This window comes from Nannospalax galili, unplaced genomic scaffold, assembly GCF_000622305.1.
Source record: "Nannospalax galili isolate Female #2095 unplaced genomic scaffold, S.galili_v1.0 scaffold582, whole genome shotgun sequence".
Lineage (NCBI taxonomy): Eukaryota > Metazoa > Chordata > Mammalia > Rodentia > Spalacidae > Nannospalax > Nannospalax galili.
This window is the reverse complement of record NW_008349130.1, coordinates 1765191-1780058: the sequence shown is the minus strand read 5'-3', so window position 1 is coordinate 1780058 and position 14868 is coordinate 1765191. Positions and strand designations below refer to the sequence as shown.

General features: G+C 38.8%; 1 protein-coding gene across 1 annotated transcript in view; it reads left to right on the top strand.

Annotated features, from left to right (window-relative positions):
- Bend6 (BEN domain containing 6) overlaps positions 1 to 14868 on the top strand; it is a 111517-nt gene that overhangs the window by 68899 nt on the left and 27750 nt on the right. Inside the window, exons 4-6 of the mRNA XM_008846512.3 lie at positions 9694 to 9914; positions 11579 to 11771; positions 12837 to 12973. Of these exons, the coding sequence (XP_008844734.1) occupies positions 9694 to 9914; positions 11579 to 11771; positions 12837 to 12964 (542 nt within the window). The 3' untranslated portion in view covers positions 12965 to 12973. The remainder of the gene's footprint in view (positions 1 to 9693; positions 9915 to 11578; positions 11772 to 12836; positions 12974 to 14868) is intronic.

Here is a 14868-nt window from a genome sequence, read left to right as displayed (position 1 = left end):
CACTAAATTGAATAATTGAAACTTACACTTGCTGACTATGTTCTGAATATTTACCTGTTGCCCAGGTGAGTGGTTTTATTTTCCCATTTCAGAGATTAAGAAATAGAAGTATAATTGCATGAAATTTTCAAATCAATAAAAATGCTTTTTTCAAAAAAAATTTCCACTTGGGCATGGTGGCACGTGCCTTTAGTTCCAGCACTTGGGAGGCTGAGGCAGGCAGATCTCTATGAGTTCAAGGCCAGCCTGGTCTGCATAGTGAGTTCCAGGCCAGCTGGGGCTACAGGGAGACCCTGTCTCAAAAAGAAATTTCTATTACCACGTAAGAATCTCTAAAGGCAAACACATCATTGAGTCCTTAATAGTTGATACAAGGTTTGACATGTATTAATAATGTAATATGTGGGAGCTAGAGAGATGGCTCAGTGGTTAAGAGAACTGGATGCTCTTGCAGAGGACCTGGATTCTGTTCCCAACACCTCAATGGTGACTAAGAACCATCTGAAACCCCAGTTCCAGGGGAACCAACGCAGGTCCTTCTGACCTCTGGAGGCATTGCATGCATAAGTGCATTTACATACATACAGCCAAAACACTCATACAAATAAAATAAAGATAAATTTTAAAAAATGTTTAAAGAATGTAATAGGTGAATATTGAATAAAATAATCCATGTATATTAATGACTTCTAGCTCTAGAAATTTAAATATAATATTCCTACTGGGAAAATTTAGATTCCTCCTCCCAGTTTTATATCTCAAAGACTTCTAAGTGTCCACTCCCTCTTCTTGATTCCCCACAACATATATACACACACCATAAGATTATAGAGAGTGGCTTCCTTAATTTTGAGGTGTACAGTATAAGAATGTGAGAAATTTACAAAAATATAATGTCCAGGCTGCAACTTCCATCAGTTTCATGAGATTCTGGGTAGAACTAGGCATCAATTTAATGCTTGCTGGGTGATACCACTGTGTGCTACAGTTGAGGCTTGATTTTCCAAACAGGTAAACTAAGAAAATTATAAATTTCGTTTTTTTTCATTTATCTAGTTATAGCACAACACTGTTGTTTTGGTATCTGTAGTTACTAGCTCTGAATGCTCAGTAGCATAATGTATTCATTGACTGATTAACTGCTTGTGCCCCTAAAGATGGTAGTACGGGCTGCAAAGATGGCTCAGGGATTAAAAGCATCTGCTATTCTTGGAGAAGACAAGTTCATTTCCCAGCACCCATACAAGGCAGCTCACAACCACCTGTAACTCCAGTTCCAGGGTATCTGACAGCCTCATGTGGCTTCTACAGGCACTGCACCCATGTATAAATCCCATAGATAAACATGTCCACATAATTTTTTAAATGATAAAAATAAATATTTTAAAAGACATAATCTCAGGGCTGGAGAGACAGCTCAGCAGTTGAGAGTGCTGACTGCTCTTGCAGAGGACCCAGGTTTGATTCCCAGCACCCACATGGCGTCTACGGACATCCTTAACTCCAGTTCCAGGGGAATCCAAAGCCCTCTTCTGATCTCCATGGCATTGCACAACACAGGTGTGCTCTTGTGCATGCAGGCAATACACTCATACACATAAAACAAACAAACAAAGAAAAATATATATACATACATATAAAAGATAAAAGACATAATCTCGGCTAGATGTGGTGCTACACACTTGTAATCTTAGCTGTTTGGAGGTTGAGGAAGGAGGACTGTGAGTTTGAAGCCATCATGGACTATATACAGTGTCCAAAGCCAACCTCGGCTACACAATAAGATTCTTCCTCCCAAAAAATAACAAAAGTAACATATATTTCCTAATACTGTTCACTGCATAGGCCTAGAAATAAGAACTCAATGGCAAAGAGCATTTCTGAATGTGACCACCATTGTGATTTTGTCTCCCACTAAAAGCCCCACCAACAGTTTCTTAGAGAAAAGACTGCTTCTACATTGTGCACAGAAAACATAAGACTTTCCAGGAGCTTCAGATAAGAAAATCTGCTCGAATGTCTCAGAGCAGAAAGCAAAGTCTGGGAAGACAGTAGGGAGATGTCAATCAGAAGAGCTGCCTTGGATGTGTCGATCAAAAGAGCTCTCTACTGACCCAGGATGGGGTGGTGTGAGTATCAAAACAGCATGGTAACCATAATAGATGGAAGCAGAGTCTTTGTGACCAAGTGCAAGGGTTCATAATGGCTTCAAGAAAACAAAAATTCGGGACTGGAGAGGTGGCTCAGTGGTCAAAAGCACTGGCTGCTCTTACAGAGGACCCCAGTTCAATTCCCAGTACCCATGTGGTGTCCAACAACAGTCTACAACTCCAGTTCCAGGGGATCTGATGCCCTCTTCTGACTTCCACAGGCATTGCACTATACAGGTGCAATTACACACATGCAGGCAACACACTCATACATGTAAAATAAAAATAATAAATAAAATATTTTTTAAAAAGAAAACAAAAATCCACAATAGTCATTGAAAAAACTTATTGCTTTAAAAACTGGCAAATATACCAAAAATGAATCACCAGTCCTGCCATTGCTATGAGAAATGGACCTCTGGGAACCAATTAGTGGATGAGAAGAATCTGTGGAAGAATTCTGCTAATAAATGGAAAAGAAATACAATATTACCACTTAGCAATTTCCTAAATCAAAATGACTCTGAGCAGCAATTATCAGTGGCTACCAATATCTTATAAAACAAAAACCTTAGCCACCAGGAGGAAATTAAAACACTAATTGAATTTGATCAAGCCTTCAGATATAACTAGTAATCTACATTAAAAAGAAAAAAATGTTTTAAATACCCCTGATGGGTACAGCCAGCCAACTCCAGACTCTGAGAACCAGAAATTTGAACACTGACTAGGTTTTTTGATAATATTACAAATTGTTAGTTACTTCCAGCTGTGGCAGTAGTGTTACGTTTATAATGCAATCCAGAAATATTTACAGGTAAATATCTCTGCTCAGGAGATGGCTCAGTATGTAAAAGCACTTGCCACACAAGTATGAGGAACTAGAGTTTGGATTCCCAGCACCCAGGTAAACACCAGGTTGATGTGGCACCCTGCCTCTAATCTCATCTCAGCACTAGGGAGGCCAAGACAGATCTCCAGAGCAAGATGACTAGCTGGACTAGCCAAGTCAGCAAGCTCTGGGTTCAAGTGAGACATGCTGCTTCAATATATAAATGTAGAGAGTGATAGGGGAAGGATATGACATCAACTTCTGACCTCCACATGCATACACATGTGCATATGCATGCACACAGGTGCCTACACACGTGAACATGCTGATACCACACACACATGGATACACACATGCACATGCATGCACGGATGCACACACGCAGGCACACAAAAAAAGCAAAAGAACAAGCAAGATATAATAGTTGTGACTTCCCAGAAACTTTGGAAAGAAAGTATATGGGGGTATACTTAGAACAAGATTAGCCAGAAATAGAAACTAGGAGATTTCACTTCTTTGTTGTGGTTATTTAAAATTTCTCATTAAGGGACTGGAGAGATAACTCATTAGTTAAGAGCACTGGCTGCTCTTTCAGAGAACTGGGGTTCAGTTCTCAGAACCCACATGGTAGCTAACAATCATCCATAACTTCAATTCCAGGGAAATCTGATGTCCTCTTCTGACCACTGCAGGCATTGCACGCATGTGGTGTACGTATATACACGCAAGCAAAAAGTGGATAAAATAAAATTCCTCATTAAAGGTTAAAAACATATACATATCCCGAGGAAAGAACTTATTTGTAAAAAGATGTTTAAATTATAGATCATATAGCTTACTCTTTAATTGATCTCAATGATGATTTTTTAAAAATTATGATTTCTAAACATACAGAAAATGACCATTTTACTAAGAAAATACTAATACTTTAACATATAAACTAAAAAAGTGTGCACACTTTTTCTTATTTATTTACTTAACTGCAATGCCAAGGATTGAAGCAGGGCTTCTTGTGTAAGGGAAATGCTCTACCACCAAGTTCTGATCCTAGACCTTCATCTGTTCATTCAGAGGACAGTCTTCTATGCCACCAGGCCAGTCTCTACTCCTGCCTCCACCCGGAATAGTGGGACCTACAGGGACCCACCTCACTTGGCTTTATGTGTGTTTTTAAAGATGTTATGAAGTTAAACTCTCAAATAAAAGTGTTTGCAAGGATGTTTGGCTTTTTTGTCTTTGTGACAAAATACCTGAGAGAAAAGGATTATGTCTCATGGTTCAGAGGTTTCTGTCTGTGGTCCTCTGGCTCTGCTGTCTCTGTGCCATGTGAGGCAGCGCATCCAACAGAAAGGCATGTAAGAGCAAAGTTGCTTGTCTTGTGGTGGTCAGGAAACAGGCAGAGGGGTCCAGAAGAAGAAACAGACCTCAAGAAACAGACCCCAAGAACGTGCCCCCCAGTAGTTCCTTCCTCTAAGGAGGCCTAGTCTCCAGAAATTTCTCTACTTACAATGATGCCATAAACTTGGGGATCTAGCTACAGGTTAATACATTGGTGAGGGCAGAGTCTTCATGACCCAATCACCTCTGAGTGATTGTACCCACCCTCTTGGAACAAAACCTTAAATACATGAGCCTGTGGAAGGTTCATACCCAAACCAGAACATCAGATTAAAGCAAATAAAATGTTAAGATGCTTCATAATACAAAATAATAATAATAGCTAACACATTGTACACTAGGCAGTCTTATAAGCACTTTATAAAAATAATGTACATTCTTACCAAAATAAAAAAGCATTAATAGCTGGGTACGGTAGGGCATGCCTATAATCCCAACACTTGGAAGGTAGAGACAGGACAGCCAGAAGTTCAAGGCCACCCTCAACTACATAGTGAGTTTGAGGCCAGCTTGGGCTACGTGAGACTCTATCTCAAAACAAAGCAAAAACAACAACAACAAAGGCACTGGAATCCTTTGTCTAGCATATAACCTGTGGGGTCGCTCCCTCTCCTCATGGGTCATTGGCCACCACTCCACGAGGACAAAGGGAGCAGAAGCGACGAACGGGGTCAGGATGGTCAGTGAGCACTGACAGAAAAAAGCCCTTCCGGGGAGGCAGGTTCAATGATCCAAACAGCTCCAGACTCAGGGAAACAGCTCTAGATTCAGTGAAACAGCTCCGTTCATTCAGTGGGGGTTAGGGAAAATATAGTGTGGAGGCAGTAGCCAATGCTTCAGCTGATAGGTGCTCATAGTATGCTTTATTTACATGTGGCAGTAAGCTCCTATCATCTGACTACCGGGCAATACCTGATTATCATATAGAAAAAGTCCTGGGGGTAGTTTTTACTCCAGGTAACTATGCCAGAGGTCATGTTCCAAATAAGGTCAGGCATCCGTGCTTGGCGGCACTTCCCAGGTAAGTCAGGAAGAGAGCAGGAGGCCCCCTACTGAGAAGGGGAGTCCTTCCATATGGTGCTGAGCCCCTTAGAGCTATCCTGACATGGAGGACTACAACCCTAGCAGCAGGGTTCTCCAACAATAACCCATAAAAGTAATTTAAATTATCAAAAAGCAAATACATATATAATTAACCTCACAATAATTCATTGTAATTTAAGTTATACTAAACTTTTCAAACTTGTTTGTTAACAATTGTTCATTGTCAGTTATTGTTGATACATTGAAAGACCATTTTCTTACATCACAAATGAATGTGTAAGTAGAAAAAAAATCTTTTTGATGAGCAGTTCAGCAACATGAACTGAGTCTTAAAGACATTCATTCCTTGGACCATCTTATGTTGTCAGGATTGCAGCACTGACACGATCAGAGATGAAATGAAAATGTGTGTTAAAGGAGGTTTTTCAGAGTTTTCTAATGAAGAGAAATAGGAAGCAATTTCATCCAGAAGGGGAAAAAAGGAGCATCTAGGTATCTTGCAATGTTAGGAATCATCAAAATTATACTTTCAAATGGCAAATAATCTATCAGTGGTGACTAGATCATTTTTCAAAGAGTATAAATCATAGAGTAGTAGAATACAAAAATCAAAAAACAGAAGCTGGGTGTGCTAGCCAACACCTTTGGTCCCAGCACTCAGGAGGCAGAGGCAGGCATATTTCTGTCAGATCAAGGCCAGCCTGGTCTACATAGTGAATTCCAGGCCAGCTGGGGCTACAGGGAGACCATGTCTCAAAAAAAGACAAAAAAAAGAGAGAAAAAAATATGTAGAACAAGAGGCAAAAATGGAGGATATTCTCTTTGAGTTTTTTTACATGGAGTTCTACAACAAGGAAAACTTAATTGACAGCTGAAGAACTAAGTGCCTTTGACAATATCTTGAGAGAACTTTCTGACAAGATAGAAACATCCCAGATCTTGACTGCTTGTGAAATAACTAGCACTTAAACTCATCCCCTTTACCTACTTCATTTCTACTTTGACTGGTTAAATTAGACCTCAACAATCATGGATTGCAAGAAGAGATAAGAAAACAAACATGGGCTGGAGAGATGGCTCAGTGGTTAAGAGCACTGACTTGTCTTGCAGAGAACCTGGGTTCAATTCCCAGCACCCACATGGCGGCTAACAACTGTCCTTAACTCCAGTTCCTGGGGCTCTGATGCCCTCTCCTGACCTCCATGGGCATTGCACGACATGGGTGCACTTAAATACATACTGGAAATACACTCATTAAACATAAAAATAACAAAAATATTTTTTAAAAAACAAGCACAATATTTACCTTACCATCTTAATTAAAAGAACTATGATACAATGATACACATAGTATAGTTCTAATTATGCAGAATGATGAATGCAAATGGAGATATGTGGAGAGATATGAGAAAGATTGTGTGCCATGAGCACATGAACCTTTTATAACTAAAGAAAACAGTGTTCTGGAAGCCTCCCTTTAACAGGTTCCCTTTTTCTTCTATACCCTGGCTTTGACCTTCTTTAAGTTCTTTGTGTCTCTGCCCTAGTCACCTGTCTCATTCTATGCTCTCTGGCTGTTTAACTCCTGCTTATCCAGGTCTCAGATCAATCTGGACAATGTCAGAGAAGACCTGGTTCTCCCCTGATTCAAGCCCTCTCCGTCCTAGGTGAGGGCCACACTCATATTACTTACTTTTATTGTTGCTCTGACCAAATACCTAACCTAAACAACTTAAAAAAGGAAAGATTCACTTCAGCTCATAGCTTCAGAGGGTGAAGTTTGTGGTCATTTAGTTCTGTTTCTGAGTCTAGTATAGGGTAGTGGTGGGAACACAAGGAGGGGCTAATGATGTTATGGTAGACAGGAAGAGAAAGCGAGGCAACAACCAGGGAGTAGGTATAACTTTGAAAGGCATATACCAAGGGACCACTTCCTCCTGAAGTTTCTTTCCACAGCCTCACAAAATAGACCCAGTATCTGGAGTCTGAGAATTGACCCACCATTGGGGACATTTCATATTTAAACCACAGTATACCTTATCCCCCTTCAAGGCATTTAATTATAAATTTTCACATGTTGACATGTAGAAGTTAGCCTCCATCTTAGCAAATCTGCCCAAGACTTCTGAAACCAACTGCAACCTCAAGAATTTCCCAAATTACCCTCACCTTCAATAATTTGATAGAAAACCTCACAGAACTCACTGAAACCTATTAAACTCATGATTGTATTTAGTACAGGTTGAGGATACAAAGTATAATCCAAAAGGAAAGAAGACAGAGTCTATGTTACCAAATACGAAGTCATAACAGACACCTTGTCCTACTAACATCTCTGCATGGAATACCGCTTCCTCGGGAAGCTCACCAAGGCTCTGGTGTCTGAAGTTTTTATTGCAGCTTTGTTACATAAGTATAATTGATTGATTGATTGTCCATGGGCTTGAACACAGTCTTTGTCATATGTTAGGTTTTCTGGATTTCTAACTGGATAGCCTGCTATTTGGTACTGAAGATCCCACTTAGGGCGACCACTTTAACATAAACTCTCAATGTTTTCCCATTAACAGACACTCCTACCAGTTTAGGAAATTCCAAGGGTTTAACAGTTACCTCTAAGGAACTGGAACAAAAACCAGACTCAGCGTTAAGCAGAACACAATGCTAACTATACATTATGGCTAAGGGAATAATGTCTCTCCTTTACCTCTTCTCAGTATGTAGCCCAAGTTGGCCTCTAACCCTCAGCCTTCCTGACTCAGCTCAGAAAGTGCTAGAATTACAAACACATATGCCAAGACCCAACTCCACATCTGGCTTTGCTCCCAGTTTTATCCTTAGCATTTACCATAGTGGTTGGCGAATGTTGAGAGTCTGCATGACCTGGACTCAGGTGCCAGACAGGCTCTGGTTACCTCTAACCGAGTGAATGAACAAGTTATTTAACCTCTTGTCCATTGAACTCACCTGAAAACTGCAGTAATGTTAATAACTATCTCAGAGAATTGCAATGAAAAGTGAAAGAATGAACATCGTTAAAGTTCTCAGCTTAGTGTGGTACAGAGTAGAAGCTATAGCAATACTTAATTTTATTAAATGCTCAATAAGTGCTGATTATGTGTCTTTCACGAGGATGGCTTAATACACTTGCTGAAAGAACAAAAATGTAGATTTTTCTCCTTTATTAAACTTTTTTATTGCTACAGCACACACACATATACACAAAACTTGGATATGTCATCAGTTATTATAAAGACTATAGTTCAGTAATATGCCTGAGAAAAATACCCCAGGGCTGGAGAGGTGGCCCAGCAGTTAAGAGCACTGGCTGCTCCTGCAGAGGACCCAGGTTCAGTTTCAAACACCCACATAGTGGCTAACAACCATCTGTAACTCCAGTTTCAGGGGACCCACCGCCCTCTTCTGTCCTCAACAGGCACTGCATGCATGTGGTATACTTACATATGTGCAGGGAAAACACTGAAACAGGTAATATTTTTTAATAATAAAAAAATTTTTAAATGCCCCCAAAAGGAGTTCAGAGTCCATCTCTGCAGTAAGCAGCACCCTCAGCCATTGAGTGAGGAATTCAATTAGGCAGGGTTTACTGTCTCAGCTCCAACAACATGTTATCCTTAGAACACAAACTAACTGTAAAAATAAGACCATTTTACATGGAGGCATGAAAACTTTGCATAAGTCTGATAAAGAACAAAAAAATAATCCAGTTGATTTAAAAAATTAATCTTTAATATGTGACAATGTAGGTTTGAGTTGCAGTGATAAACTTTTATTAACTTGATGGAATTTGGCTCCCTGACAAACCGTACAAACAAAATTTATTTAAAACCATGACAAATGGCCACTTTTATCTTGTCACTACATTGGCTTAATGTGAGCTCCTAGAAGATGGCCGATAATAATATCAGTGATGTTTCTAATCAAGAGCTTCAGCACCTTTGAGTAAAACAGCCCTAGCAATTAGAGGAAAATCAGCCTTTTAAAACACTTCTTTTAATTCCAAAGAGATGCATAGACATTTGAATATAATCGTTTTTAAAACGTCAGGCTATTATGAAATGATAGAATTGTAAGTAAAGACTTCTAAGTACCCTTCCAGGTTTATTTTCCAAAAGTAGCAAATGTTAACCATTTGTTCTATATAGTTCTGTGCATATGCCTGCAATTAAAATGTGTATGTGCAATTGTCACTAATGTATTTGTAAAATTCTTGCCATTTGATATTTACCATCTCTCTCACCATTTCAGTTTTACCCCAGGCAGTCACCCAGTTTGAAGAATTGGTTGGTATGGCAGAGACTCTGCTTAAGGGTGGAGGATTTATGTCTACGTCTGCAACCACACTCTGGAGAGCAACAAACAACTCCTCACCAGATTCATTTGCCTCGATGGGCAGTAATTCCAATTCTAATTCCAGCTCACCGAGTTCCTTGAAGGCTGAGGAAGAGCGGCGCCCTGAAGAGAAGCAGGTTCGTTGGAACACCTGCCCTGTTGGTCTCTGAAAAGAGCTCCATCTAAAAACCAAAAGAAGGGTAAAAAACAGCACTGCTTCATCAGATAACTTTAAGGCAAATTTAGGTCCCTACCATTATATTCCTATCACAAAGAAGTTTTATTTTAACAATAAAAGCTAATATTTGTAAAATGGATATCCAGTTTAGAAAACTAAAGGAAAACTATGGACATAAATGAAGCTTTTGAATTATAAAATTCTTAAACTAGTGACAGAAGAATACATACCCACTAAAGGTCATAAAACTTTATGTCCTTGAGAGAAGATAAAAGGTTGAACACACTGCTTTTTATGTTCTCCCCATTCCCCTTAATCAAAACCAAACTATAAATGTAAGTTTTGTTAAAATCAGGCATTTGTCTCAGAAAATATGCCTTCAGAGTGAGGATTAAATAATAACAATTTCTGGGTGTGGTGGCACAAGCCTGTAGTCCCAGGTGTGGGAGGCAGAGCAGGTAGATCTCTGTGAGTTCAAGGCCAGCCTGGTCTACATAGTGAGTTCCAGGACAGCTGAGGCTACAGGGAGACCCTGCTTCAAAGAGACAACAACAATAATAATAATAATAATAATAATAACAATCTAGCTGTCTGATATTCTAAGTATTTGAATCTTAGCATATAACTTCCTATTGCTATATATTAGGTTATCACAAACTGAATGATGCCAAGTAACAGAAATACATTCTCTCCGAGCTCTGCAGTTCAGCATCTGATTCAGGTCTCACTGGTCTAAAACAGGATATCACCAGTGTGCCCTTTCCAGAGGCTCTCAAAAGGAGTCTGTTTCCTGCTCAGCTGGATTACTATTGTAGAATTTAGTTGTAGAAATGAATTTCCATTTCCTTGCTGGCTATAAATTGAACATGGTTCCCACTTACAGAAATACATTCCTTATTTCATGACCCATTTCTGCTACATAGTCAAGCCCTCACTTCAGATCTTTCCTCCTGTCTTCTAGCCCCTCATCTGCTTTTAAGGGTTTATTTAATTCTCCTAGCTAATCCAGAATAATCTCCCATCTTGAAGTGCTTAACTTTAATTGAATTTCTAAAACTGTTTCCCCAGCAAGGTAACATAGTCACAGGTACCAGAGATTAGAGGGGACAGCTGAGAGCCTCTGTTTTCTCAACCATAAGTGTGCAGCGATCTAAATGACATGACAAGAATTTGCAAATACCCTAAAGAAAATACCTCATAAATGCTGGCAGATACCTGGAAGAAATGTAAAATATGGGGCTGGAGAGATGGGTCAGCGGTTAAGAGCACTAGTTGTTCTTGCTAGTTTGAATTAGATCTGGGTTTGAATTCCAGCACCCACATGGTGGCTAACAACTGTCCATAACTCCAGTTCCAGGGAATTCGACACCATCTTCTGTCTTCCTCAGGCATTGTACAACACAGGTGCACTTACCTACATGCAGACAATACATGCACACACATAAAATAAAAATAATAAATAAAATATTTTCTATAAAAAGAAATGTAAAATATATACTAAAAGTACAAAATACCGCTCTAAAGAATGTCGGGGTTTTTTGTGGTTTGTCTTAATTAGCAACTTATTTTTCCAGATAGTATTTCTCTTTTTCTAATTTCAGTTATCATTTCTTATTTTTTTAGTTCAAGATTGAAAAATGGCAGATTGCCCGTTGTAATAAGAGCAAGCCTCAGAAATTTATTAACGATTTAATGCAAGTACTTTACACAGATGAATACATGGCCACACACAGTCTGACAGGGGCAAAATCCTCAACTTCAAGGGACAAAGTTGTGAAACCAGCCATGAATCAGAATGAAGTTCAAGACATCATAGGTGACAATATGATTGCATTATATTTTCACATGAATTTGAAATTATGTTACCATTTACAGACAAGTTATTCTTTCATGGTCCTTTCTTGTTTTCAAATTTATTTTTCTATGAAATAAAAATTTTAGAATAGGTTGATGTAGCTACTAAATTTTCCATAAAAAGTTTTCATAAAAATGGTTATCAAATCTGGGCATGTTGGCTCATATACTTCAGAGGTGGGTGCAGGAGGATCAAGAATTTGGTATCATCCTGGGCTACACAGTAGAATCACAGACCAGACCAGACTGCATGAGACCCTGTCTCAAAAATAAATTATTAACTTAGGAGACAGAGGCAAGTGGATCTCTGTGAGATCAAGGCCAGCCTGGTATACATAGTAAGTTCCAGGCCAGCTGGGGCTGCAGGGAGACCCTGCCTCAAAAAGACAAAAAAAAAAAAAGAAAGAAAGAAATTATTAAATTTATTAAAGTTTATATAACTGAGAAGTTTGAGTTAATAAAATTCATTATATTGCATTATATCAGAAAGTAAAAATGTCATTATAGTACAATAAATTTTCAATAACAATTTGTATTTTATTTTCTCCTTCTTAATTATGTCCCTCATGTTTTATTCTAGAAAATATCAATTTAGCCATCATATTTATGGGTTTTTGATTAGTGAATCTCCTTAAATAAAGTGATCTACCTTGCCTATTTTTTTTGCAAACATTCAAAGAATTTAGAAAATCTCTGACCAAGCTCTATAAATGCCATTTCTTAGTTAGAAATGATAGATTTGTTTTTGATTAATATTAGAAATGAATAAAAATAAATCTATAACATTTTGGAGCAAAAGGAGGTAAAAGCTGACTGATATTACAGGAAGACAAATATACATGGTCTCTGTTTATCATAGGCCTTTTGCTATCCTTTGAAAAACTTGAGTATATTCATTTGTTTGAATATTTCATAGTGATTTAAGTTACTTTTGTAAAGTAGAGACCAAATTTTCAAATTTTGCCTCAGTTCACAAGATTCATAACCTTCACAAATTGTCTCTGTGTGTCACCATTATCTTTTACAGGAGTAACAAAACAGTTATTTCCCAACGCAGATGATGTTTCAATTAGAAGAATGATAGGCCAAAAATTAAATAACTGTACCAAGAAGCCAAATTTAAGCAAAAATCTTAACTCTCAGGATATTAAGTAGATCCTTATGGTAAGTCTTTTAAATCCTCATGATATTTTCAATATGACAAGAAAATGCTATACTGCTCTGTGGAACAGTATTTTCCAAATACTCTACTAGAGAACACTAATGCCCTACAAATGCTAAGAGTATCCCCAGGAATGTGGAGGGTTGGAAGGGATTTGCATTTGGGACTGCTGAGCACTGTCACATAGGTTTCCCTCCCAGAATCTCTCAGATGTTGCGTGCCCTTTCCACATGCCCTGTGCACTGGAAATCGCTTAAACACAATGTAGTACATAAACTTTTCTTCCCAGAATTTGGGAATGGGATTGAAAGGAGCTGAAGGAGAGACACGAGATTATTTAGGGAGTGCTTCTCTAGAACAGAGGAAATTTAGATCCCTGGCAAGTCTGCAGTACCTGAGTGACAAAGAACTTTCAGTTCCAAATAGGATTTAACACTTATACAAACTGCTGGCTGGAAGTATTCTCCACTCTGTTTCTCATTTATTTAAATCTTTAAACAAGGGACTGAAGAAATGGCTCAGTGGTTAAGAGCACTGGCTGCTCTTGCAGAGAACACAGGTTCAGTTCCCAGCACCCACATGGCAGCTAACAACCATCCCTAACTCCAGTTCCAGAGATCTAACACATTCTTCTGGTCTTCGTGAGCATTGCATGACTCAAGTGAACTTACATACATGTGGGCAAAACACTCATACATGTAATAAATAAATAAATGGTAATATTTAAATCAATTGTTATAATTTAATAAGATTTTCTTAAACCAAAAGTCAGGCTTTGCCCCATGCATATCTATAAAGTTGAATCTTGGTCACTTCAGCTTTTCAGTGTCTGCTATGATTTATATCTGGTATGCTCACAAAGGCCCATGTGTTAAAGGCCTCATCTCCCAAGTGGTGCTTTGGAAGACAGCAGGAACGTTGAGAGTTTAGACCTAGTGCGGGGGGGGGGGCTGTCTTGGGGTTATTGGAGGCATGCCTTTGAAGGAGACAGTAGTCTTTATCTCTTTCTCTTACTTTTTTGTGCTTTTGTGCTGTCCTTCCATGAGGCACATAGCTTTGCTCTACCGTATGCTCTCTACTGTGATGTGCCACCTCATCACAAGCCCAAGGGTGACAGGGCCAATTGATCATGGACTGAACTGTTTACAATTGTAAGACAAAATAGACCCTATCTCCTCATAAGTTGATTGTCTCAGATACTTGTTATAGTAATGGAAAGCTATCTAATACTCTCCACTATTTTCATTGAACATGTGTGAAAATATGTATGATTCATATTTTCCTTGATTAATGGACTATATATGTGTATATATACATATATATATGTAAAACACATTAACATAAAGCTCATTTGAATTAGAAAGTATCTCCTTTTTTCACATTTATTCATACACACACTCCCTTGTGCCTGCCACAGTGCAGCTGTGAAGGTCAGAGGACAACTGGTAGAAGTCAGTTCTCTCCTTCCACCATGAGTTCTAAGGATCAAGCTCAGGTTTTCAGGATTGGTGGCAAGTACCTTTATCCACTGAGCCATTTTGCCAGCCCTATCATCTTTTAAGCCTCTGTTTTTGTTTTAGGCAGTGCAGGAGATTGAACCCAGGCTTGCATATGCTAAGGAAGCACTCTATCACTGACCTACATCCTCAGTCCTATATCTATCTTTGACTTCTGTTTTGCCTTTTCTTTGCCTAAGTGTAACCACCTTTGATACCATGTCACTTATCTTCATTATCTTCATTTCTTCTGATTATGCTTTAGTTGGGATATGAGCTGTGTAGTTCAGGAGCTCCCTCCTTCCCCTGCTCATTGCTATCTACCCCGTCCTCCTCAAGGATCTCTTTCTTACTGTATCACACCATAAGGCCAGCTCTGATAACAGTTGTCTCTCTTCCTA